This window comes from Notothenia rossii, assembly GCF_949606895.1.
Source record: "Notothenia rossii genome assembly, chromosome: 1".
NCBI classification, from domain to species: domain Eukaryota; kingdom Metazoa; phylum Chordata; class Actinopteri; order Perciformes; family Nototheniidae; genus Notothenia; species Notothenia rossii.
The window spans coordinates 42946520-42974515 of NC_136912.1; the positions used below are offsets into that span (position 1 = coordinate 42946520).

At 40.3% G+C, this 27996-nt stretch overlaps 1 protein-coding gene across 1 annotated transcript; it reads right to left on the minus strand.

The window, feature by feature from the left end:
* LOC307040592 (zinc finger BED domain-containing protein 5-like) lies at positions 1-27902 on the minus strand. The gene is made up of 3 exons (XM_079683584.1): positions 26062-27902; positions 4145-4199; positions 1-754 (listed from the first exon to the last, which is right to left on the minus strand). Exon 1 carries the CDS (start codon positions 27594-27596, stop codon positions 26196-26198), a length of 1401 nt encoding a protein of 466 aa, XP_079539710.1. The 5' UTR covers positions 27597-27902; the 3' UTR covers positions 1-754; positions 4145-4199; positions 26062-26195.
* Positions 27903-27996: the final 94 nt, after the last annotated feature.

The following is a 27996-nucleotide window of genomic DNA, read 5'->3' on the forward strand; positions in this document are numbered from 1 at the left end:
ATATTGCATCAAGCTGCATACTGTACTGTATGTTCATATATTTCTGCTAGGGGTGAGTGCGGCCTCTCATATTTACAAGCAAACTCTTAATGAGAAAAGAAAATGTCTCTGATATATTAGTATCTAAAGTACGTGAGCTTGTCTTGATTCCAAATAAGTCTGGACAATCCTGACAATTCAGACCCTGCTTTGAGATGCGGAAGCCTTTTGAAGTGTGCGTTTGATCTGAAACCCTGCCGAGTGTTAAGCCAACTCTCCACAGACGGATGCTCCTGCCTGTGTTCTGGGCTCTCAGGTGTTTCCTATGTCCTGTGATGAGTTTCCCCCAGGTAACACCGGGTTTCCTTCAGTCACTGTTTTACATCAATAGGTGTTTATATTCCACCCGATTAAGTCATTAGTTTTAGATGAAGTTGTTCATGGGTCATGTAACAATCATACATGATTGCTTTTTCCGTTGAAGCAAAAAGGAAAACATCATGACTGCAGCACATGACAGCACCAACCCTGTACGAAATCCCACAGTGCCACTTCCGTTCTGCTTTGATTTATTAATGCGCCTAGCCATAACCTACTGCCACCTACCCCTCACTGAATCCTTGATGAAATATGTATGGTTGACGCACAACAACAGGATGTCAGAGAGGGAGTTGGAGGAACAGTGAGGAAGGTGAAAGGGAGGAGTCGCCATCGTAGGAGGCCTGATCTCATTCAGAAGGTCGCCTCGGGTGAACTCCCCCATGGGAAAATGAATCTGGGAGGCAGATAAATAATAATCAGCTTATACCACTGTACCAACTATATTTTTAAGCACTCATACATTTGCAAAAAGCTTAATGTCAATAATCACAACACATTATAATACGTCATAACTGTTATTAACTCAATGACAATTGTATTAATCATATCTTAATGCATTTATTATTATTCATTTGTAATACTTTAATTTTTTTTATCATAGACATACTGTAGGTTTTCAAGAAAAAGTAACTAGTGACCTCATAATGATAAGTTATAACAGCTTTATAATGTGATACGATAATTTATAATACAGGATATAAAATGCAGTTACTAAACAATCCAAATATCATTAATAACAGGTAAAGTTACATTTCTAATTAGAAACCGTATCTGTAGTATTGTTAATAACAAAAATAATATGTAAAGTGCTTTTGCAATGTTAATAAATGACTTTAAAATCAATAATAAATTAATAGATTTTGTGTGTTAATGGTGGGTGGGCTGTTCAAAGGGTGTGTCCAAATGACGTCAAAATGTTTTTGTTGGTGACTGTCACTGTCAATCAAATCTTATCAAGCTATCAAACTTGACCCACTCTACCATGCTGCACTGCGTTATATATCAAATGCATCCTATAGGACTTATCATTGCAAACTGTATAGCCTAACTGGATGGTCCTCACTTACTATGCGTAGGATGCAGCATTGGTTTTTATTAATGTATAAAGCCATTTTTGGTAAGCTTCCACTCTACATATGTGCCAGATTTGCCCCAGTTTGTGACTCTTACAACCTTAGATCCAGTGCCTGGATACGGTTCCAGGTTCCTGCTGTGCGGAATGAGGCTGGAAAAAGGAGTCTGTTTCATTATGGTCCTTGGTCTTGGAATGACCTTCAATCACGCCTCAAACTGAGGGCACTTGTCCCTATAGCCTGTTTTAAAATGAAGTTGTCTGAAGTCCTTACCACCAGCTGCTCTTGAAGTAATAAGTAGTACCTTTCTTACTGTCCCAAATGTGCACAATGTAGTGACTGCTTTTCGTCTTTTGCTTACTTACTGTAGTTGTGTTCTCTTTATTTTATATGTCTGTGTAAACATGTGTTACGTTGCTGCCTTCTTGGCCAGGTCAGCATTGAAAATGAGATTTTATCTCAATGCTTTTTTATCTGGTTAAATAAAGGTTAAATTAAAAATAAATTAAAAAAAGCTAGCCCTGATCAGCATATTGTGTGAATGTTAAAGTCTCAATAAAAAAACACCTAAAGAGGATTATCTTCTGTTGTTGTTGCTCATTTAGTCATGAATCTTTAATGTTATTTAATATTTAAAGCTACATTTTCAGGAGCTTTAATAGCTTCTAAGTGATTTATAAACACATAAGAAAGCCGTTATTTGACATAACCTCTAAACAGTTCATAGAGGTGCAGAGTTTAACGAGTGCTGTTCCTCCAAATATGTTCTGCACTTTCACACTTTACAACCCCCGTTTTCTCCCTCCAGTCCTCTCTCTCATATTCTCTCCTCCTTCATCATCTTTATTTCTCTCACAGTGAACCCAACTCAGCAGGCGTATGCTTTTTCTTTATTTTGCCCTCCCGCATGCTCAGCCTCCCACATTCCCCCACACATTCCTTTTACTCTCTTTCTGTCTCTCATGTTCCCTCCCTCACTGCCTTCTCTCTCTCTCTCTCCATGTCTTTGGGGAGCCAGTTATATCCTCTCTCAGAGAAATGGAGGCCAGCGATTTCCATAACGGAGAGGCAGGGGAGGGGGCTTACATTGGTCTGCTGCATTGAGAACAAAAGTTGTGGACAGGAAGATCATGAGGAGATAAAAGGTAAAAGCAAGGTGACAAAATAATACTGGTACAGGTGAACAGGTTTGACATCTTCAGGTTCATATCAGTATGTAGTGTTTCTACTGGGCCATGTCTCCATGCTTTAATGTTCAAAAAGCTCTTCATTTTTCTCATACTGCCTGTGCTGCAGCACCTCTTTTCACCCTCTGTCTGAAACCAGAGCCCAGTCTGCTCTGATTGGTTAGCTGGCCGGCTCCGTTGTGATTGGTCAACCGCTTAGAGATGTCCCGCCCCTTAGCCTATCACGTATCATGTGTTAGAGCGCTAGCCAATAGAAGCACAAGTGTTACATAGTGATGTCACTGTGTAACAGAAGTAAAACAAAAGGAGACCAATGGAGGGGTTTCAGGCACGGGGGTGTGGGAGATAAACTCCCTCTGGAGGGAACACAGGGATTTTAGCAGGACACTTACATGCACAGAAACCGATAGAACACAGTACAGGAAAAGGAAACCCCCAAAGAGCATAAAAGGGCCCCTTTAAGATTTATTTTCAGGGACAAAGCTAAACATCTTCAAAATGACACATTCACACTAACCTACAAATATATCCATTATTGTGCTTCTTCATTTAGGTTTGCTTTTATCAGTGTTTGTAAAGCCCTGCTTGTCTAGCAAGCGTTTACGATATTACTTTATTGTGAGATCAAGTCTGACATTTTCTTGCATCACAGCAGCTCCATTTGTAACATCAAATGTTCTGAGGTGAAATCGGAGATGCATGACTAAACATTGTGAACATGTTTCCTTGGTGCTTTACGCAAGATATGCTATCAGTAACTTTTGCCTCGCTCCCCCGTTGTTCTAGCGAGCATAACCCTTGTTTAAGACTTGAAATGCCCTTTTTGTTACAATATTGAGGGGTCACATTTAAGGACTCAAAATGTGAAATCATGCTTCTTTCGCTTAAATAAGACATCTGTGTTCAGGGACCCCGACTCTGAACTGATGTTAGTGCTGGTCCTGTGATCAGAGCCCTGAGCAGGGACAGAGGTAGTGTGTCACAGAAGAACAGATTACTCTAAATAAGTAGATAGAGAGCGACAGATGCGGTGAACAGGGAAGAGGATGTAAGGAAATGAATGGAGAGAGAACAAGAAGATGTGAAAGGCGAAGACGGATCAAATGGAGCAAAGTGAGGCAGAAAAAAAGACAGAGGGAGGGAAAGTAAGAAGAGATGGGGGAGGTTATGAGAGGCTGACGACAGTGAAACTAGTGGAAGCTGCCACTGGGTACACATATTCCATCTGTAGAGCTGCCTCCACCAATCCCCCCCCTCCCATTCCTCACCCTCCCTTCCGTCCAACGCAGCTTCTCTCCTCTTTCCTCCCTTTCTCCCTCTCTCTCTGCCAGAGCACCGCAATAGCAGTATGAATAATTGAATGAGCCTGAAACAGGGTTGAGAATTTCTGTTGCGGTCGAGTCTGCTGATGCAGCAGGCGGGCTTCATGTCAACACCATAATAAAAAAACACACAAACATGATCCCTGACTTCCCTGTTTTCTTCAGCAGAGAAGTGAGAATCCACTTAAATAAACATACATACCTGTGGTTAGCAACTGTGAGGACCAATGATTGGGAGCAGCTTGACAGGATTCACCCTTTGAAAAATAAAAGCAAATAAACACACACACGCACATGCACACACACACACACACACACACACACACACACACGCACGCACGCACGCACGCACGCGCACACACACACACACACACACACACACACACACACACACACACACACACACACACACACACACCCACACACACACACACACACACACAAACACACAGGAAAGTAGCCTGTGTTACCATCTCACTGTGGGGATTTAAGTTAAGGACAATATTCAGCTACAAATGTACCGGAGCATTTCTCAGCCTTGTACTGCGTGACATTGAGCTGACGTGTGGAGTGTGAGAGGCAGAGAGATATTCCCAAGATTTTTTTAACCGGAGGGGAATCCGTGCAGGATCGGATCAACCCGTTATCCAAGAGGAAAACATTGTAGAAATGTACTATTTTTGAGAGGAAGACAGGCGTTCTGTGTGTGTGTGTGTGTGTGTGTGTGTGTGTGTGTGTGTGTGTGTGTGTGTGTGTGTGTGTGCGTGTGCATGCGTGGATCTGTTTTGATGTGTTTGTGTGGACAGAAAACAGGTACCTGCTTAAGTGCCTGTGAGATAAGGAACAGAAGGGAATCTTGTCTGTGTGTATGAAAGAGCAGAAGGGTGCGTCCATTGGGTGTTGTCCTGTCGGGCCAGAGCTACAGTTACAGAGTGTGTGTGGGTATCTCTGTGTGTGTGGGTGTCTCTGTGTGTGTGGGTGTCTCTGTGTATGTAGGTGTCTCTGTGTGTGTGGGTGTCTCTGTGTGTGTGGGTGTCTCTGTGTGTGTGGGTGTCTCTGTGTGTGTGGGTATATGCTCTAGTTCCGGCTTAATTGGCCCAAATCTGCCACTCTCTACAGCAGGTTCCTCGTCCCTCCATGTGCACTCCTGGGAGAGAGGCAACATAAGTGACGTATTATTCTAGCACTCTATCACACACACAATCACACACACCTGCCCACACGCCTCAGCTCCATCTGGGAACAATGCCAACGGACGTGCAAAGTAATTAGGTCAACTGTGAATTTTTTCATTCATATTCACATGCATATAGTGTAAGGGAAACTTCTGCAGCAATGGAGAGTCAGGACTCAGAGAGACACGAGGAGAGTTGGAGCTTTGATGTCAAACACTGGTACTTTATTACAAGTATCGGCCGGTGATTTCACATCACAAGTCACAGCAGCCAGAGGTTCTGACAGCACGGTTGCCACATCAATTCTGAATAGCCTCTCTCTCTCGATAGACCTTTTAACTAGCTTACAGAGAGTTAATCCACATATTGGGGGGCTGACGTAAACATTCTGGGAACACTGGAGATAGCCCCAACATCTGGAGACACTGAATCACCTGCCTGTCTCTTAGAAGCAAGCGTTCTCACAGTCATAAAACCCTCTGTGACCGATATTATCAACAATAGCTGAACCCTCCCATTCCTTAAGACAGATAACAGACTCAGGGTTGGTCGTAAACGTCAACACACAGAAAAGGTTAAATATCTTAGGAGTAAGGAATAATTATTCCCTAACATATAGTATACTCCTTTATTACAAAACATGTCACCTGCATGTCACTTATGTTTGATACTGCATATCTACACTGTAGCATATGACAATAAAGCCTTTTGAACCTTTGAACCATACACTGTAAAATGTTTGGCTGTAAAATTACAGTCAATTACTGGCTACTAGTTGCATGGATTTCACAGTAATTGACTGTAAATATTTCACAGTAATTGACTGTAAATATTTTACAGTAATTTACTGTAGATATTTTACAGTAAATTAGAGTAAAAGTACAACTAAATACTGTGACTTTACAGTTGCCATGCCCATGGAATTACTGTGATATAGCAGTACAGAGCTGTGGTATTATGGTACCTTGCTGTACATAGATTACAGTAATTACCTGTATTTTCACACTCTTACTGTAGAAGTAATGCAACACAGTAGCCAGTAATTTACCGTAAATATACAAATGTAAATAATACAATAATATATTGTACATTTGACTAGTTAACTGGGATTTTACCATAACTACACAATTCAATCAGCTCAATCAACAAAGAAAAACAAAGAAAATGCCCATTTTAACTTTGTATTACTCCATTGAAGTACAAAGTACATTTCACAGTGTCTTGGACATGTTGTTACGGCCCCAACCTCTACTCCGCGGTAGTGGCTCGTGTTGAGACCCGCAACATGAAAGAATACACGCAATAACCGGTACTTGGTAACAAGCATTTATTGATAATCAGCCGTTTGCTCACACAAGCGAAACGGGAAACAAAAAGAGGTCTGGAGGACTGGCCAATAGGAACAAACAGAAGGAGGGAACCCGAGCCAGCCACACCACGGACCGTAGGACCCAGAGCTCCCCCCCCCACTAACCAGGGATCAAATATAAACCCTGTGGGGAACAAAATAAAGCCGCGAAAACTGAGGCCTGTACTACGAAGCTGGATTTTCGCTTAGCCGGCTAACTTCAGGGAAAGCTCGGGATTTCCGGTCCTACGAAAGCTGGTTCTCATTTTAGCGGGCTAGATCTCCATGGTAACTTATCCTGATCGGCTAACCTGCTCCGGAGCAGTTTAGGTTGCAGGCTAAGAGATCAACTCAGTGAAAGCACTGCCTGCTGAGCTCAGTGTGCGGAGTTTAAAGCGATCAAGTCATATTACAGGAGAAAGGAAATGCAGAAAAGCTGCCTTTGCAGGAAAGACGGCCGGCAAAAGTCACAGACTGTGTGAATGTGAACATTAATAGAATATCACCTCCCATCTTCAGAGCAATCTGACTATTATAACATTAGCGTTAAGAAAGCTTACTTAAATATCTGCCACAACACAAGTAACCGGACCATAGTAACATCCCAGCTAGCGGGGAACGTTCTCACAACTTTGGCTAACATTACCTATTGGTTCTAAGAAGGTTTTAAAGACATTTTTTTATCTGATGTTCAAAGAACCTTTTTAGGATGTTTATTTGTTCAAATAATGTTCCTATAAGGTTTAAGGTTAACTAAGACATAACGTTTTAACTGCAACATTCAGAGGATGTTTTGAGGATGTTATTAAGGCCTGAGATGACAGAAAGTTTTTTTATAAAACGTTCCTTTAATCTGATATGTTAACAAAGGTGGAACGTTTTGCCTGCAACATTCTAAGGATGTGTTTTGGACGTTGTTGGGTATCACATTAAAGATGTTCTTTATAAAACGTTCCCTCAATGTTACATGATAGCAAAAGAAGAACATTTTCAAAGCAACATTCTGAAATTGTTTTCAGGATGTTATTGAGGCCTGAGATGAGAGAAAGGGTTGTATAAAATGTTCCCTCAATGTTACATGATAACAAATGAAGAACATTTTCAAAGCAACATTCTGAAATAGTTTTCAGGATGTTATTGAGGCCTGTGATGAGAGAAAGGGTTGTATAAAATGTTCCCTCAATGTTACATGATAGCAAATGAAGAACATTCTCCAAGAAACATTCTGAAAATGTTTTCAGGATGTTATTCTTTTTTTATAAAACATTGCTGTTATGGCAAATATTAACACAGTCATGGTCAACGTCAGATTTATTTCTAGAGCGCTTTAAAAAACAAACTTGTTGCATTTGTTTGAAAAGGATGTTTTAAAAAAAATCTGATGTCACCATATTTTCCTTTTGAAAAAAACAAACAAGCACGTAATTCATGATAAGCTGTAAGCAGATATTGCATGTTTGCGGTGGCATGTGTGAGTTCCCAGCTAGAAATGTTTGTTACCATTCGTTGTTCTAGGAATGTTTTCAGCGGGACGTTTTATTTTGGTTCCCAGAATTTTCTTCTAAGAGGTAGGATAACGTTCTTTAAAAACATTCTTATCGAAAGGAGAGGAGAAAATGCTGCCCCACAATGCCTTGCAGCCGCAGCATTTGCCATCACTCAACAGTCGGCCATTCACGGAAACAACCGATTATGACGGAGAAATTATATGATGAAAGTTACGGTGCTTCTTAAGCATTTTAAAACGTATGTGGTAAGTTGCCAAAGTGCTTTGTTTTGAACGTTCATCAGTATTATAATCAAAAAGAGAAATATGAACGTTACTGAAATGATTAAATAAAGTCAACATTTCACAGAGCTGTGTGGGGTTTGTTCAACTTTTAAAATATGTTTGAATGGTGATATACACAGTGATAGATGTTAAGGACTAACGTTTATAATAAATACATCCCAGCTAGCGGGGAACGTTCTCACAACTTTGGCTAACGTTACCTATAGGTTCTAATAAGGTTTTAAAGAAACGTTTTAATCTGATGTTCAAATAACCTTTTTAGGATGTTTATTATTTCAAATAATGTTCCTATAAGGTTTAAGGTTAACTAAGACATAACGTTTTAACTGCAACATTCAGAGGATGTTTTGAGGATGTTATTGAGGCCTTTCATGTGATATGTTAACAAAGGTGGAACGTTTTGCCCGCAACATTCTAAGGACGTGTTTTGGACGTTGTTGGGTAACACATTAAAGATGTTCTATATAAAACGTTCCCTCAATGTTACATGATAAAAAATAAAGAACATTCTCCAAGCAACATTCTGAAAATGTTTTCAGGATGTTATTGAGGCCTGAGATGACAAAGTGTTTTATAAAATGTTCCTTTAATGTGATAAGTCAACAAAGGTGGAACGTTTTCCTTCCAACATTCTAAGGATGTGTTTTGGACTTTGTTGGGGTAACACATTAAAGATGTTCTTTTATAGAACATTCCCTCAATGTTACATGATAACCAAAGAAGAACATTTTGGAAGCAACATTTGGATAATGTTTTCAGGAGGTTATTTTTTTTTAATAAAATGTTCCTGTGATATGAAATATTAACAGGGTCATGGTCAACGTCAGATTTATTTGTAGTGCGATTTAAAAAACAAAGTTTTTGCATTTGTTTGAAAAGGATGTTTAAAAGAAATCTGATGTCACCACATTTTCCTTTTTAGAAGAAAACAAGCACGTAATTCATGATATTGCATGTTTGCGTAGGCATGTCTGAGTTCCCAGCTAGACATTGTTGGTTCTAAAAACATTCTGAGAATGTTACCATTCATTATTCTTGGAATGGTTTCATCGAGAAGTTTTATTTTGGTTCCTAGAATGTACTTCTGAAAGGTAGGATAACGTTCTCTAAAAACATTCTTAAAATGTTTGGTGATAACATTGTTCGAACATTATACCCCAAGTGTTTTTGTTGTTTATGTATATACGTATCTCTGTTGTCATATGAATCGAATAACACTTAGAAAACCAAAGACAGACATATAGAAGAACGGACCGAATATCACTGCCCGTCCCTGAAACCCCTGTTAGTGTTTGTATGTGTTTCTTTCTACTGTGTGTCTCTCTCTCTCTGCCTGCTGGTATGCTCTACACGGCTGGGAGCAATCTCCAATCAACCACACCTGCAACCTGCTCGTCAGCCACACTATGAAGGCCTGCAGCCTGCACTCATTCCCTGCCGGTTTGTTGCGTGCCGCTCTAGCTTTTTACCAGCATATTCTTTGACAACTTTGCCTGCTTTTGCCTCACACTGATTTTTGTGTCTCTCCCAGGAGGAATCCAAGGCCTTCCACATTCCCAAGACCAGCCAGGCCTCTCTACCCACCCTGGAACAACTGTTTACCACTGCCGCCATAACCAACCTCCACTCCCAGCTCCCCTTTTCTAATAAACAAATGTTACTTTCACCAGCTGATTTCGTGTCATCCTTTTACATGTGTTAATAGTCAAATTCCAATAGTTAAGTAAACTATATGTTTCTGGAAGTGAAACGAGGAAGCAGAAAAACAGTGGTCTGTGATGTATTTTGTGAAACAGAAGAACAGCTAAATAAATGCAACGGCCTCCCAAGAAGAGCTCGCCTCTCTCCAGTCATTTAAGCCAGCCTTTCCCAAACTCAGGGTCGCGACCCAAAATGGGTCGCGGACCCGTTTTGATTGGGTCGCCAGTTAAATGCATTGCTACACACACGCAGCGTCAGAGCTGATGTCTGCGTTGCAAATACCAATTTTTTTATAATTTTTGTATTTTATTTTTTACTTTGAAAATGAAATTATGCAATATAGCATTGTATATTGAATGATTTCATTTTTATAAATACAAATAAACTAAAAATAAAAGATTGTATTTGTATCAGCTCTGACGCGTCCCCCGCGAAAGTTTTCGCGCTGTCTGTTTATTGTCTGTTGATTAATCCCGATCGTACGGCAAAAAGATGATACAAAGAGGAGTTTTTAAACGTTGGCTTCACAAAAGCTGTTAGAAATGGAGAGGAGCGGCCTCAGTGTGTTTTATGTGGAGAGGTGCTCAGTAACGAAAGCTTGAAAATTAATAAATTGCACCTGCATCTCCAAACAAAACATCCTCTGCATCGGGACAAATCGAAGGATTTTTTCATCTGCAAAGAAGAGTCTTTCAAGAAGCAGTGTTTTGACGGCGGAAAAGTAAGTCACTCATTTTAATCATTTGTTTTGTGTTTTTGTGAGTTTGTCAGGGTCTGTTGTGAAATTGTTTCGTTAATGCAAAGTTGGATGAAATGCAGACTGAGCCCCGGAGCGGACCGCCAGCTGCGCGCTCTCGCGCGTCCTCTACTCGCTCCCGCGAGTCCACTACATTCTGCAGCGGCAGAGAGCGGTGTTTCGAAACAATAACCACTGGAAGATTAGAGGGAAAGTGACAGGCAGTATGAGAAGGAAAGCGAGAGAAAGTATCAGCCGCACGGACGTGACTGCTGCAGTGTGATATAGGAATACATATGGGGGTTATTCCCTATCTTTATTCAAGAGCGTGGTCTTTAAATTTGAGAGCATACTTTATTGATTTCACGTTCAGAATATGTATTTCTTTCCCTCAAACCCTGTCCTCACACTCAAATAGTGCCTGCTTGCGCTTAGATTTGCTCTGCTTCTTCTCAAACTGTACGCTTGCACTTAGATATATTGCTGCGCTTACAGGTTTCCTGTGTTCCAGTTTAAAACCTTCTCCTTGCACTCAGGCTGTTTCTGTGCGCTCGTGAAATGTCTGCTCTCAGATTTCTTCTGTGCACGCTTGGGTCTTTTGTGCAACAACCCTGTCAAAATCCCTCTGTGGGGATTCCCCACAGTATTGAGTATGTAGTCGCTTTGGATAAAAGCGTCTAACAAGTAACATGTAATGTAATGCGCTATAAATGCGGTTGCCAGGTCCACATTGGGTATACAGAGTACGCCGGCTGGTATTAAAAATCACCCAATAACCCAGCAATGTTAATGATAATATCTTCTCTGTTATTTTCAGGCATTCAAAGGGAACAGAGGGGCACTGAGGGAATCCTATCAAGTCAGCCTCCACAACAAAAAAAGTTAATCAGTTGCCAAGTGTTGGAGTTTCTTTGTCTCTCAGAGTGTTTTAAAACAGCTCTGTTCATTTAAAAGTGTTTAAAAAATGTGTATACATAGTTTTTGATCTAGTGACAAACTTAATGTTGCACTTCTGATAATTTAAATTTGGTTTCACCTGTGATGTACTGAATACACTTGACTGCACTTCAGTTAGTGTTTTGTCCCTTTTGTGTTTACAACATGTTTGTTCTTTGTTCATTTAAAATAGTTTAAAATGGTGTGTACATCGTTTTTGAGCTAGCGACAAACTTAATATTGCACTTTTGATAATTGTATAATTGAAATTTGTACTGTATATACTTTACTGCACGTCCCATGTTTCGCCTTTCTGCTTTGATCCTTATTTTTTTCTGGGCAAGCTCAAAGGGTGCACTTTTATAATTAAATAAATATTTTCATTTACATTTTAAATTCATCGTGTGTTGCATTCTTTGTTTATAACTGTAGATATTATGGAAAATCATGACATTTTTTGAGCTTGGGTCCCTTAGGACCACAACATTTCTGTTTTGGGTCTCATGCTGAAAAAGTTTGGGAACCCCTGATTTAAGCTAAAGTGGGTTATTGAACCTGAAGCTTGTTGCTTCTGCCCTCCTCGACTACGGTCTGGGAGCCGACAGGAAAGTTCAACACACAGATGGCCAGTCCGCCCCTTTGTAGCATATATTTCAATGAGAGATGAGCAGATCGCCACTGGGTTTTCAACTAAATACACAGCCACGCAAAAACTGCGGCATTTGTACAGCTCCTTATGGGTAGGCCTACTGCAATTTGTGAAGTGCTTTCCTCGGTGGTGAAACGATCAGCACTGCGCGGCTGCGTTGCGTGCATAGCTTTCTTCTGCAGGTAACGGGGGGAAGCGCTCTGGCGGCGGTCTCGTTCAGGATCCGAAAATACAATTTTAATATTTTGCACACTTATTCCACTTATTCCTAGTGTGCCACTGGTTACGGTGCCGCGTGCCAATCTTGGCACGCGGGCCAGGGGTTGCCGACCCCTGCCATAGAACATTGCATAATTTCTTTAACATAAACCATGTTATCCTTCTCTAAAATAATAACATTCTGGCAACATAAAAAATCTAACTTGCAGCTGAAAATGTTTTAAGAACAGTAGGGCATAATGTTCTAACTATGTTATCAAAAACATTTGAAGAATGTTTTTAGAGAATGTTATCCTACCTTTCAGAAGAACATTCTGGGAACCAAAATAAAAGCTTCTGCTGAAAACGTTTTAGGAATAGTAGGGCAACAATGCTTTCAAAAACATTTTAACAATGTTATCACCAAACATTTTAAGAATGTTTTTAGAGAACGTAATCCTACCTTTCAGAAGAACGTTCTGGGAACCAAACAAAAACTTCCCGCTGAAAACCTTCCTAGAACAATGACTAACATTCTCAGAATGTTTTTTGAACCAAAAATGTCTAGCTGGGATTACGTACAGTCTGCGGCATATCACATCATAATGTATCATATATTTCCTTATCTAAGTCAGCTGAGCCGTATCTGGCCGTGCAATACTCACAGTGTCACATACTGTATGCAGAAGTATTATTTTAAGCAACACATTAAGTTGACAAAACACTCGAGACAAATGTAATTAAAGTCAGATCCACAGTGATATCATAAACCTCTTAATGTACGCATTCAAACACTTTTTCTTTTACCAGCTGTATTCACCTTGCAGGTGCAACTATGTGGCTTTTATCCTGGATAAAGTGTTTAAGTCATGGATGTTTAAAGTTTAACTTCTTCATATTTGTCTAATATTATAGTTGACTTTTCATTCAGGAAGTATGACGCTGCGCTGTCAGTACGCTTCTCCATGTTTGTGATTGGTCGAATGCTCCAAATACCACCCCTTTCATGTGAACGCGCATCTAACTAGATAGGCCACGGCCGGCTTGAGCGATCCACTTGATAACCAGCGTCGTAGTACAGTTTAGCGACAGCGCGTATGTTTTGGATTAGGCCAACCGGCTAACTCAAACATATCCAGGTTAGGAAAATCCAGCTTCGTAGTACAGGCCTCTGGACTACCATGTCCACCAGGCTAAACATAAACACATCTGCAAAAATATGGCCAGAGGTAAGAGGTATTATAAGGAGAGGGTCTCCCGGTATTAGGATAGGCGAGACATCCTTCTCCCCTCCAGCTTCTCTTTATATATACGGCTGAGTGGAATTTGGAACACTTGGTCAGAGGCGGAGCCAGGGGCAGACCAGGTGCACCTGGGCAGAGGCAGAGCCAGGGAGACAGAAAAGAAAACAAGGAGGGGAGCACTTAACACATGTCTACACAGACATCCACTCGAAGTCAAACATTTTTCTGAAGAATGTGCTGACAAGGGGGTTTAAATTGCCATGCTTCTTTCTGGCTTTCGAGCCCGTCTCAGGATTAATGCCCAGGAAGCACCTGAAAACAATAAGCCAAAGACGACAATTTCAATTTTACATGGATTTATATGTTGCATAGTTTATTTTAACGCACATGCAGCGGTGCCCCTTTCAATTTAAGTAGCCTAAAACCTTCACCAAAGAAATAAATTAGTATTTAAAGCGAGCAAGAGCGATAAAAGCAAGAAAATCCCTTAATTTGTTGTGTTATCACAGAGGATGGTCTGAATACAGTATTTTACTGTGAAATAATACTGTAACATGTTGTGAAATGCTGGTAATCATTTATCCTGTACATTCACAGTAATTAACTGTGCCTGTATTGATTTGACTGTGAAATTCTAAATTACAGTATTATATTGTGAACATTACAGGTAAAGACTGTAAAGTGGTAAAACAGTAATTTATTGTAATATATTAAAGCTAAATATTGTGAAATCTTGGTAATATTTTAACACATTATGATATTTAGGGGCCATTGCAGGTAATGGATACATTACGTAGCTGAGGGCGGAGGGTAATATTTCATGAAAAATGTAGAAGAATCATCTATGTTGACTGAAATAAAAGTGAAACGATCATGCAGTGAAAATAGAAACACAAATATTATTTTTTAGTCCATGTTAGTATTTTTCTAGAGAAATACCGATAATGCTAATGTATTGATGTTCAGTAGTTTATCATCTTAGTTTTACCTGTGAGCATAATGACATTTGCTTATTAATTCTTAGCACACATTAAAGCTGAGACAAATTAATGTCATTAGTTTTGCAGATACTTGGTCATAAACCAAACTGGACAAATTATTTTGACATAATGATGGTGCTTGATGAAAGGTTCTTACAATTCTTCCTGTGGGGAACATTAATGTCTGAACCAAATTGAATATCAATCCATCAAGTAGTTTTTGAAATTCACTAGAATAAAAAGGCCACCTCATTTGGCATTGAGGAAAATCTGAGCTTGAAAACAAATCACAAGACTTCATCGTCTGGGAATTGTAAAGGTCTCTACCAAATTCTGTGCAAATTAATGTAGTATGTTGAGAGTTTACTGGATAAATAATACCTCTAACCTGCGGGTTTTAATATATAAAAAAATGGTTCTTACAATCGTAGGGTCTGCCTGTGTATTCTGCAACATTTCATGTCTAAAGTGTGGTGTGTACATTTAGGATGTATAGGCAATCTCATCAAATAATTTGGTACTAAAAAATGTTATGTTGCCAACCCTACAAAAAAGCTGGTGGATGTTTAGCCGGAAATATCAATCCGGTAAATTATCCGGGTAGGGATTCAGACTTTTCAGTTTAATCGGAACCAAAATTGTAGTTCAGTCAGACAACTCACGTGTTTCTTTATACTGTATGTTTATTAGAAGCAGCATATAGTTTGAGTTTGGTTTCTAGGCTCGGGCCTCATCACTCCACAGATTTACAAAGAACATTGAGTGATGATTAGATAAATATCCCCCCGAGCCTACAGGTGGAAGTTGGAATTGAAGCTGGGGTGGTGGTGGGGCAGGCGAGCAGCAGCAACTTGAAACACAGCAGCAGCAGTAGCAATGTGAACGCAATAGCAGGGCACAAACGCAGCAGCAGCATAGCGAGGCAGAGGCAGGCAGACCTGGCAGCTTAAATAGAGCGGCATGTTTAGGAGAATGCGTTGGTTGATTGTAAGAGGGACGAGGTGCGTCACGTGTTAATGTATCATTGGTGCTCGAGTTGACTGCCTGAACTAGCTTGCAGGCTTCGCCCCATTAGTGAAACTTCCCCAGAACAAGATCCAAACCTAAAAGCCGAACCTCCAACCAAAAGAGGCCTCTAGGATGATCCACTTCAAGCTTGGTCCTGTTTGTTTCTAATCTAAAAAAGTAATTGTGACTTTTGTGAAATATGGCCCTATTACAGAATGTTCTGGCAGGCTATCTTCATGTGTAAGATTAGCAGAGCTATTAGAGTGATACAGTGCTGACATTTTGATATGCTGACCTGGAAGTTAGCATGACAAGAGTTCTCAAGATAAAAAGCTTTTGCTCTATATGCGAAAACAAGATCTGTAGCAAACACACATGTATGATAATGAATATGTTTTGTTCAAGAGGATAATCTCCACGTAATACAGTGGCCAGTAAAAAGCTAAAGTTCGGCAAACTATATCATGGTGGCTGGGCGGGCTTCACCGCGCTAAGCTAAAGGTGGACTCAGGTCAGTGTGAGGGCATTTAGTGGTCTCATTAATTCACTTGTTAGCAACAGCTGTTTTTATGACACAATAACGCTTCAGACATTCACCAGTGAGGTGTTTACTGACATATTTTATGAAAAAAACTAAAAAATATGATGAGCTTGTGTTACCCAAAGATATTATTTCAGGCTACTTACTACAAACCAATTCATAAACACATTGACTTAGACAAGGGAAACGGAAGAGCTAAAATGCTTATTACTTTGGGGTTATAGGGCTCCTGCACCACTCTGATGCTGAATGTATTGCTGAGTGAGAATGAGAGAAAGAGAGACAGAAGGTAGATGCACTCAGAGCAGACAGCCATTTGAGCAGAGGAGAAGAGACATAACAGTAAAGTTGTCAAGTGGTAGAAGATGTACTGTTTGGGTACCAGGCTGTCTCTGAATAAACACTGCATCTCTTCAGGACCCGTGTTAAGATACCCTGGTGATCATCAGGTTATCCCATACTTGTTATTTCCTCAGAAGTGTACTCCTAAAACCGGTTTAGGCACCTACACTGAACAGAAGGTGCTGCATTAAAGAGCACAGCGACACAAACACTGCAGATGTAGCTCTAAATCAGACATCTGCTGTATTTAAATGATAATGTAAAGCCAACAATTAGGGAAATTAAAGCAAAATCTGCACCACTAAATGAGCTTTACTGAAATGCTGGCATTACACTAGAAAGATTAATCTGAGCCAAATGAGCTAGCTAGCCCACCAGTGTGGTTATAATGCTAACAAATGCCCTTGTGGTCATAACAAGCGCATTAGTGATTACTCATTAGTAGTGAGGACTGCTCGCTGCACATGATTCATCTCTGCAATAAGCCTTATTGGCAAGGATAATGTTTGGAGTGTTGCTACTGCAGCAAAACATTACATAACACAACATATAAATAAGTTGGAATTATATAAGCAGCAACTTTTTCTTGGATCAGTGGCCGGGGAGAGAGAGCTGGCGGATGATAGAGGGAAACAGACAGAAATAAGGGAATCAATGTGATGATTCAGCAAACTGAATGAAAGCCAAACAGAAGGCATGTGGCTGTGAAGCTCACAATGACAAGGCAAAGATAGAAGAAGCTTTTTAAGAAGTCAGGAGGGAAAGGACCCGGGTTCTCTCCTGATAGATGCTGATAGTGTGGATGTGGAAGAAAAGAGTGATGTTAAAGATGGAGAAAAATGCGTTTCTAAAATGTTTTGTTCACCTGGGCACTGTGAGATGGATGACAATTGATTCAGGCTGAGAGAGGCACCAAGAGACAACCATCAGTCTTGAGAAGGAAAGGGAAATAGTAACAGGTGATTATAGTACATTGCTTTAACTACAATATATATCTGTTAAAGTAGCCTGAGCACTCAGGTATCCACTGTAACAACCGTATCGAGCCGACACGTATTTTCTCTCTAAGTCTGATAAGGTTTTCCTCGCTGCTATGGAGTTTCATTGTCACAACTTTGCCATAGGGTTTTTTCATTTTGATAAAGATTTTGTTCTGTAGTTCAGAGCTGTGATTGTGCCTAGAAAATCACCCAACTCTACAAGAACCAGCACAGTTTCTGTCCAAGTCCAAACCAAGCCTGAACCACTGTAGCAGTTTTTAGCCAATTAAAAAACATAATATTCAATTTTTAAAGCAATTTCAAGCTCAAGCGAACTAAATTGTTTTCACTGTGATAACAGATACTTGTGACACAATCTCAGACATGGGCAAAACACACGCCATCAATTATTCACGACGTTGCCCAGACTATATTACCTGCATTTAAAAAGAAAAACACTGAGAATTTTGTGAAACCCTTTTCCAGCTGTGGGGGAATTTTGAGAGAAATAACAGGCCTGTCCTATCGTCTTCATAGGACAGGCTCTGCTGTATTATGAGTCAATCCCACACACTCTCCTGCTGCTGTAATAGTTGGTAGCTCACCAAATGTTTATTTATCCACGTCTGAAATAACTTTTGTTTGAGTAATGCTAAGCGCCAAGGACGCTGCAGACAATGTAAGCTTCCCAACTGCAAAACCTTGAGATGGCCCTTGGTTCATGTCTGTTAATGAATATTTGTTGAAAATAAGAAAACATTTGACAGCAGACCTTTCCTTTGATATACCAATTTAATGAACCCCCAGCTAGCAGGGAACATTCTCACAACTTTGGCTAACGTTACCTACAGGTTCTAACAATGTTTTCAAGAAGCGTTTTAATCTGATGTTCAAAGAACCTTTTTAGGATGTTTATTATTTCAAATAATGTTCCTATAAGGTTTAAGGTTAACTAAGAGATAACGTTTTAACTGCAACATTCAGAGGATGTTTTGAGGATGTTATTGAGATGAGATGACAACGTTTTTTATAAAACGTTCCTTTAATGTGATATGTTAACAAAGGTGGAACGTTTTGCCTGCAGCATTCTGAGGATGTGTTTTGGACGTTGTTGAGGTAACATATTATAGATTTTCTCTTAAAAAACATTCCCTCAATGTTACATGATAACAAAAGAAGAAAATGTTCAAAGATAATGTTTTCAGGAGGTTATTCTTTTTGAATAAAAACGTTCCTGTGATGGCAAATATTAACACGGTCATGGTCAACGTCAGATTTATTTCTAGAGCTCTTTAAAAAACAAACTTGTTGCATTTGTTTGAAAGGGATGTTTTAAAAAATCTGATGTCACCATATTGTCCTTTTGAAAAAAACAAACAAGCACGTAATTCATGTTAAGCTGTAAGCAGATATTGCATGTTTGCGTTGGCATGTGTGAGTTCCCAGCTAGACATTTTTGTTTCTAAAAACATTCTGAGAATGTAATCATTCATTGTTCTAGGAATGTTTTCAGCGGGATGTTTTAGTTTGGTTCCCAGAATGTTCTTCTGAAAGGTAGGATAACGTTCTTTAAAAACTTTCTTGAAATGTTTGGTGATAACCTTCTTAAGATGTATGAGTGCATTGATACAATGAATAGGACGTATAAAAACGAATTTATGCATGCCAATATTCAATCACATGCACTTATAATCACACTAAGGTATGTAGGCCCACAGTATTCATAATATCATATGTGTAAAATATCCGAAAATAATTAAACTTTCTTTCTGACTATAAAGGTTGTGTCTCTTATGTAGGTTGTAACTTTTAGATAAGCTATCTGACCGTGTGTGGTGTGTGAGGGCTGCGTATAAACAGTATCCGCTGTTTATGCATATTGGATACAAATCGTTACTGCACCCTTTAGATTTGAGACCGACAGACATATAGAGGAACGGACCGACTGTCACTGCCCGTCCCTGAAACCCCTGTTAGTGTTTGTATGTGTTTGTTTCTACTGTGTGTCTCTCTCTCTGCCTGCTGGTCTGCTCAACACGGCTGGGAGTAATCTCCAATCAACCATACCTGCAACCTGCTCATCAGCCACACTATGAAGGCCTGCAGCCTGCACTCATTCCCTGCCGGATTGTTGCCATGAATGGTTTGTTGCGTGCCGCTCTACCTTTTTACCAGCATATTCTTTGACAACTTTGCCTCTTTTTGCCTCACACTAATTGTTATGTCTCTCCCAGGAGGAATCCAAGGCCTTCCACACTCCCAAGACCAGCCAGGCCTCTCTACCCACCCTGGAACAACTGTTTCCCACTGCATCCACTCCCAGCTCCCCTTTTCTAATAAACAAATGTTACTTTTACCAACTGATTCCGAGTCTGATTCTGGGTCCCCTCCAGTACATGTGACACCGACAGTGACTTCTAATAGCTGCTTGTCGCATTTATAAAAAAAAGAAAAGACTTCTGATAAATCGGAACGATAAAGCACGTTAACATACTCTAAAATAATAACATTCTAATAAAAAAGTCCAACTTGCAGCTGAAAACAATGTTATCAAAATCATCTTAAAGTTATCACCAAACATTTTAAGAATGTTTTTAGAGAACGTTATCCTACCTTTCAGAAGAACATTCCTGGAACGAAAATAAAACGCCCCGCTGAAAACATTCCTAGAAAAATGAATGGTAACATTCTCAGAATTTTTTGAGAACCAAAAATGTCTAGCTGGGAACTCACACATGTCACCGCAAACATGCAATATCTGCTTACAGCTTATCATGAATTACGTGCTTGTTTGTTTAAAAAAAAAAAGGAAAATATGGTGACATCGCATTTTGTAAAACATCATTTTCAAACAAATGCAACAAGTTTGTTTTTTAAAGCGCTCTAGAAATAAATCTGACGTTGACCATGACCGTGTTAATATTTGCCATCACAGGAACGTTTTATAAAAAAAGAATAACGTCCTGAAACATTATCCGAATGTTGCTTTGAAAATGTTCTTATTTTGTTATCATGTAACATCTTTAATGTGTTACCCCAACAACGTCCAAAAAACATCCTCAGAATGTTGCAGGCAAAACGTTCCACCTTTGTAAGCATATCACATTAAAGGAACATTTTATAAAAAACGTTCTGTCATCTCAGGCCTCAATAACATCCTGAAAACATTTTCAGAATGTTTCTTGGAGAATGTTCTTCTTTTGTTATCATGCAACATTGAGGGAACGTTTTATAAAGAACATATTTAATGTGTTACCCAACAACGTCCAAAACACGTCCTCAGAATGTTGCAGACAAAACGTTCCACCTTTGTTAACATATCACATTAAAGGAACGTTTTATAAAAAAAACTTTCTGTCATCTCAGGCCTTAACAACATTCTCAAAACATCCTCTGAATGCTGCAGTTATGTCTTATTTGAACTTAAACCTTATAGGAACAATATTTGAAATAATAAACATCCTAAAAAGGTCCTTTGAACATCAGATTAAAACGTTTCTTTAAAACATTATTAGAACCTGTAGGTAACGTTACCCAAAGTTGTCAGAACGTTCTCCGCTAGCTGGGTAGTCTGCAGTTACAGCATCGAGTTGTTATTATACAATAGGAAGTGCAAACTATATTTTTCATGCTTATGCAACGCTATAGATGCCTTCTTGTCTTATGTGGTTCTTAGCAGATTGTTATTTGCATTACACTTAATATCTTGGCTTTTAATTGTAGGCTCAACTCATCTTTTCACATGCTTGGAAACTGTTGACACATTGCTTTTAAGTTTTAGCAAAGTAACACGTTCTTGAGTAGAGGAAAACTAAAAAAGTAAGTTTCACCAACTCAAAAAATGCAAATGTTGACTAAACTCTTAAAATTGCTTGGAAACTGTTGACACATTTTATTTTATTTTTTTAACAAAGCAACAGTTTTTACAGTGCAGTATACTGAAGCTTTTCAGGAGGGAAACACAGACAGACATGCAGTTAATATTTCATTTGTGAAGAGACTTTCAGCAGGAAGAGCTGGAAAACACTGTTTGATGGTTAAACCAAGACGTGAGAGATCAGCTGGAGGATAAAACGGACTGAAAGCACTTTGTCTTCTCTATCCTTGGAAGTAATTCATCTGAGAGAATCCGAGATAGTTTTGGACCATATAAAAAACAAATTCTGTACCAAGTTATCTGTGACAATATGTCTACTTCAGTACCCTACAGAGAAGATGCTGTTTGTTTGTGCTTTATAAAAACGTATCAAACCAAGCCATGATAGATGGATCCATCTGATATACAGGAAAGGCTGGATGTTAGCATTGTTCTAAAGAGAGCTAGAGAACTGAGGCTCAAACTCAGTCTGAAAAATTACGACTTAAGACGTGTTTCAAACTTCATTCAAAAGTATTGGGTTGATCTGGTACTTCCATTACTTTTGGATTACCTCAATATCAAATGCAATGCAAATAAATACAAGAGAAAATAACATATACAGTACAAAAAAGCAGAAATAAAATCAGAGCTGAAAGAAAAAGCTCTGTTTTGGTTGAATACACACAGTTAAGCTCACACACACTATTTTATGAACATATAGGTTCACCAACTGAATTAAAAAAAGATCAAATAAAGCAAAGAAAGTGAAAACCATAAAGCAGATTCAGGCAGTAGGCGTATAGATTCACACTTAAAGTATTAGCCTACAGAACAGTACAGTTTACAGAGAAGAGATAACATCTGATCCTTTTACAACAAACACTATATGCTTTTTTAGATTTTTACTGTGATTGTATTCCTGCTAATAATCCACAATTTTAAATGTAACAGTAATCCGATTGCATATTTTTATGTAAAGGGAATACAGGTGCCATTTTTTGTATCCTGAGAATGTAATCCCGTTACATGTAATCTGACACCTCACTTGAATGATTTGAGACTTGACTTGAATTTGTGTGGATTTTTTTTTAGGCTGGACTTGAACTTCTCTTGAAGGATTTGAGACTAGACTTAAAGTTGAGATGATTGTCTTGAAACCAAACTTAATTAGATTGTCTGATGTCTGAATGTGTCCTAATGACAGGAAAATAGATTCACAAAGAAAAACAAATCGAATTTGAAGACTTCACAAAACCTTTTGTGATGGCTGTGTCTCTCTTAAGACCTGCAGACATTCTTAATGCTGCAGACGCCTCCATCTCCGCCCATCTCTGGAGGCCGTGGACTCCGATGAAAAGAGAAGTACACTCTTTGCTCCTCTTCAGAGACCACCTTTGCTTTTACCTGTTTGCTCTTCCTTTGTTTGGCTCTGCTGCGAATCTTCAGAGAAACATTTCTCAAGGGCAGCCCTGCTTCTCAGCATAATGTCATTTCTCCTGGTTAGAGCTTGCACAGTGTAACATATTGATTTCTTAAGCATGTTTTTTATTCTTGTTCCAGGCTTTCAAATACTCTTTCTCTCATGACGGACAGGGATATGTCACGACTCACCATGTTAGGAACATTATTGGTTCAGTGCACTGATCCCTACAATTTCTCCCTTATGTGCTCTTTCTTGCTCTACGATAAGATAAACCTTTAATGATCCCTGTAAGGAAATTCAGCATCAACAGGAGTAAGACACAGGATAGGACGGGTAAGAGTTCAAACAAGGATAAAACAAAAAAATCCAACCAGTTATTTTGAAGCATGAAGTATTAAAAAAAAATTAATCTATTTTACAGGGGTCGTAGGCAAAGCCTTGTAAAACTGTGAATTTCTTTCAAACCTAAATGAAACCTGGTTGAAAGACAGGGCAATTATAAAGTTAGAGAAACATTTAAAGAAGAAGATAAAAGGAGGTCAAAGTTGATGGAGCCAAAACAAGAAGAAGGAGGAAACAGAGAGGCTGCTGGGAGAGCGGTGGCAGAGCTGTCAGAGGAGGAGCGCAGGATCACTGCCCTCTGAGTCTTTAGGCTTAAAATAACAAAAAGGCAAAGATGGCGACCCATTTTTCAACTGAAACCCAGAGAGTGAGGGTTTCCAGATGGTAACACTGTGGTGCGAACAGAAACCAGCTGAGGAGGAAGATCAAGATCTGCCAGTGAGGAAGAACCCTTTAGCGTAATTGATTAGCGTTGAATGACTTGTGAGAAATGCTCAATTGTTCTTTAACGGTGGTTTTGGTAACTTCACAGTTTTAGAATTTCACAATATTGTATTATAAAATGTTGCTAAACCCAAGGCTTCAAAGCCATAGTAAACAAACCAGTGGGTGAACTCATGCTGACTAAGTCTACTTATTATTAGGATAATGGTTTTCTTTTTAACAGTGGGGCGTTTACAATACTACAATGAAATGTTTTCCACTACTGCTATAATGAAACATTTGACTTGCTATCATACGGTGACTACGACAGCCCAACACACTTCCATTAGGAAATGTGCGCTACACTTTCGAAAGTGATGCAAATGTGCCAAACCACATGAAGAAACATCTTCATCAACTTCACAGTTGGCCAACTTTATAATCCTGAGCATCAACAAGCCCTCCAATTCCAGCGGTGTGCGTCAAATTTCTGTTGTGTTTTGAGCTCCTTGCAGCGTTTCATTTATGCAGCGCATTTCTACTGATCATAATTCCATTGTTGAGGTATACTAGAATAGATTTATATTGTGCAATGTTCCAAAATCAAATTGGTTTCTCATACAGCATCTCTGTATAGTATGTGTATTCACTCTCTGTCCTAAACGGCTTGTTGGAGCTCCTTCCCCCCCCTCCCTATGAGCCCACTGTGCTCTGATTGGTCAACCACCGTTACAGCTGGACATTGGTGTTTATGTGTTACAATGGCATTTGTTAGCAAACAGAAAATGACACCAGTAAGGACAAACAGATGAGAATGCTGCGTGGGGTCTGGGTGCCTTGTTGGCGGGACGTTGCGGGGCTCGCTGCTCCGCGCTTTGAGGCTCGAGGAGCGGACAGTGTGAGCTGGATTACTGGTGTCGTTTCCTGGTTGCTGCGTGGGGTCTGCGAGACAGCGAGACACTGCGGAACTCACACATCCATGACTTAAACACTTTATCCAGGATAAAAGCCACATAGCTGCACCTGCAAGGTGAATACAGCTGGTAAAAGAAAAAGTGTTTGAATGCGTACATTAACAGGTTTATGATATCACTGCCCCGTCTAAGACACGATCTGACTTTAATTACATTTGTCTCGAGTGTTTCGTCAACTTAATGTATTGCTTAAAATAATACTTCTGCATACAGTATGTGACACTGTGAGTGTTGCACGGCCAGATACGGCTCAGCTGACTCAGTTAAGGAGATATATGATTCATCATGATGTGATATGAATGATAATGTTACTTTGATCCGGTTACTTATGTTAACTTGTGGCAGATATTTAAGTAAGCTTTCTTAACTCTAATGTTATAATAGTCCGATTGCTCTGAAGATGGGAGGTGATATTCTATTAATGTTCACGTTCACACAGTCTGTGATTTTTGCCGGCCGTCTTTCCTGCAACGGCAGTTTTTCTGTATTTCCTTTCTCCTGTAATATGACTTGATCGCTTTAAACTCCGCACACGGAGCTCTGATTGGTCAGCAGGCGGTGCTTTCACTGAGTTGAGCTCTTATCCTGGAAAACCAACCTGCTCCGGACCAGGTTAGCCGCTCAGCATAAGTTACCATGGAGATCTAGCCTGCTAAAAAGAGAACCAGCATCGTAGGGCCGGAAACCCAGAGTTTACCCTGAAGTTAGCTCGCTAAGAGAAAATCCGGCTTCGTAGTACAGGCCTCAGGGGTCAGACACTTAAAACAATAAAACAATAATACAACAACATTCAAGACATAAATCCTGACATCATTAACAACATTAACAACATCACCAATATCATCAACAATCTCCAACATCATCAACAATGTCATCCACTTTCAATATTAATCTCAGCCAAGGATGAGTGCACTAGACCAGAGGTTCTCAATTGTTTTGCAGCCAAGGACCCCTTACAAGATAGAGAATACACCAAGGACCCCCTCATTCTGATTTGTGATTTTGGGCTATATAAATAAAAATGTACTTGACTTGACTTGACATGTATGTCCCTTGGAATAATCTGACTTAGCCTATTTTTTACACTTCAATAGTCTTAGTTATGTGAAAGAACAACACAAGAGAAATGTATTAGAAAGGTATTAGATATGTATTAAAAATATTTGCTCCATCTCAACACAGAATACCCATAAAACAATCAATCAATTAGCTGCAAGTAACACTGTACCTAAACAAAATATCAAAGGGAAATCAAGAGAAAAGTGATAATTTGAAGTGCATTTCAGAACATGCATTTCAGAACACACACACACACACACACACACACACACACACACACACACACACACACACACACACACACACACACACACACACACACACACACACACACACACACACACACACACACACACACACACACACACACACACAGAGAGAGATAGAGAGAGAGATAGCACACTCTTACCATTAATGTGAGATATGGGCCCGTCTCTCGCTGCACAACTTCTCCATCCTTGGAGAAGTAGATGAGAGGCATACACGTAGTTCGTTCTCCGCTTCCATCCGAGCCTCGTACTTGGTCTTCATGGAGGTCAGCGCTCAGAATGATGACTCGCACAGGTATGTGGTTGGAAAGGGGAGCAACACCCGCATGGCAACAGCAGCGATTTCCGGATACTCCTGTTCAACCAAAGGCCAAAAGTCCACATGCCCCCCTTGGCCGAACCGGATTCTCAGCGTCCCGTCGCATGCCAGGTCAAGCAGCTCCTCCTCTGCTTTTCCACTGAGACCCCGCGCTGATGTATGGGCAACGAAGGGGTCGCGCACCCAGTCCCAGGCATCGGTGTCAACGTCAGTGAAATAGTCATTGAAATAGTCACCAAGGGAGGCAAGATGCGAACCGATTGTATTTTTCACAATCTCAGCTGGTATTTGGTTTGTGTCCAAAAACTCTGTGAGTTGGGGGAACATGTCTGTAATGCCATTTTGCACCCGCCTTCTCCAGATCGCTGTTTTGGCACGGAATGACTTCATTTTGTCGCTTACCTCCAGGATAGAGGCATATCTACCTTGAACGGACAAACTGAGATCGTTCAATAAGTTGAACACATCTGCGAGGTAAGCAAGCTGTGCGATCCATTTGGGGTCCGAGAAGAGTGCTGCAGTGGTTGGCTTGTCATTCTGGATGAACTCACACAGCTCTGAGCGCAGTTTGTACACCTGCTGTAGCACTTTTCCACGGGAGAGCCAACGCACCTCTGAATGGAACAGTAGAGTGTCCTGTCCTGCGCCCATCTCCCTGCAGAGCTGGCCAAATAAACGAGACTGCAGTGGCTTACACTTGATGTGGTTGACCACAGATACCACCGTGCTGAGAACGGACTGTAGCTCAGGACTCAATGATTTTGACGCCAGAGCCTGCCTGTGCAGCATGCAGTGGGTAGCTATCATCATTGGATTGCGCTCCTTGGCACGAGCAACCACCCCACTCTTGCGTCCTGTCATGGCAGCTGCCCCATCCGTGCAAATCGCAATGCAATTCTCCCAACTCACATTGCCAGTCTCCATGAACATATCTATAACATTGAAAATCTCCTCACCTGTTGCTCGGCCCGTCAACTCTTGACAAAATAAAAAATCTTCCTGAATCCTTCGTTCCCACGGGTAGCGAACCAGCGCGATGAGCTGCGCAGAGCCGGACACATCAGTGGACTCATCCAATTGAACCGCGAATTTAGACCCTCTCAGTCTTTCCAGCAGTTGTGATTTGATATCAGCAGACATGTCCTCAATTCGTCTTCTGATGGTGTCATTTGACAGAGGTTCACTTCTCAATTTGGCAGCCGCATATTTCCCCACCATCACCCCACACAGATCCACCGCAGCAGGGAGCAGCAGTTCCTTCGCTATTGTGTGGAGCTTTCGCGCATTAGCAATCCTCTGCGCTACCAGGTAGGAGGCCCGCTGCGCTTTAGCAGAAACAGACGTAACATTAACCATCCGTTGTTGTTCCTGGCGGTAGTCCTCGCCCTTCCTCTAAAAAAAAGCCCGGTCTTTTTTTACATAATCTGGATGCTTGGTCTCGAGGTGCCTCTTCAATTTGGCAGGATTCATTGCCTCATTGGCAAGACACCGCAGGCATACACTGTATCAGACATTTCGGTTTCCCTTCCACTTCAATAAATCCATATTGGAGATACTCCTCATCGTATTTCCTTACTTTAGTTTTTTGTTTTTCATTTACCTCATTTGTAGCCGTAACCGGTCGTTTTAAAAATCTGTCCATCTTCGTAGTATGCTAGCCGTGTTATATCTCTATGATGCTAGCAGCGGCCCTCTCTGACTGACGTACCAGTTATTGTTGTTTCCACGGTAACGGGTGACGCGCTTGAAGCTATGA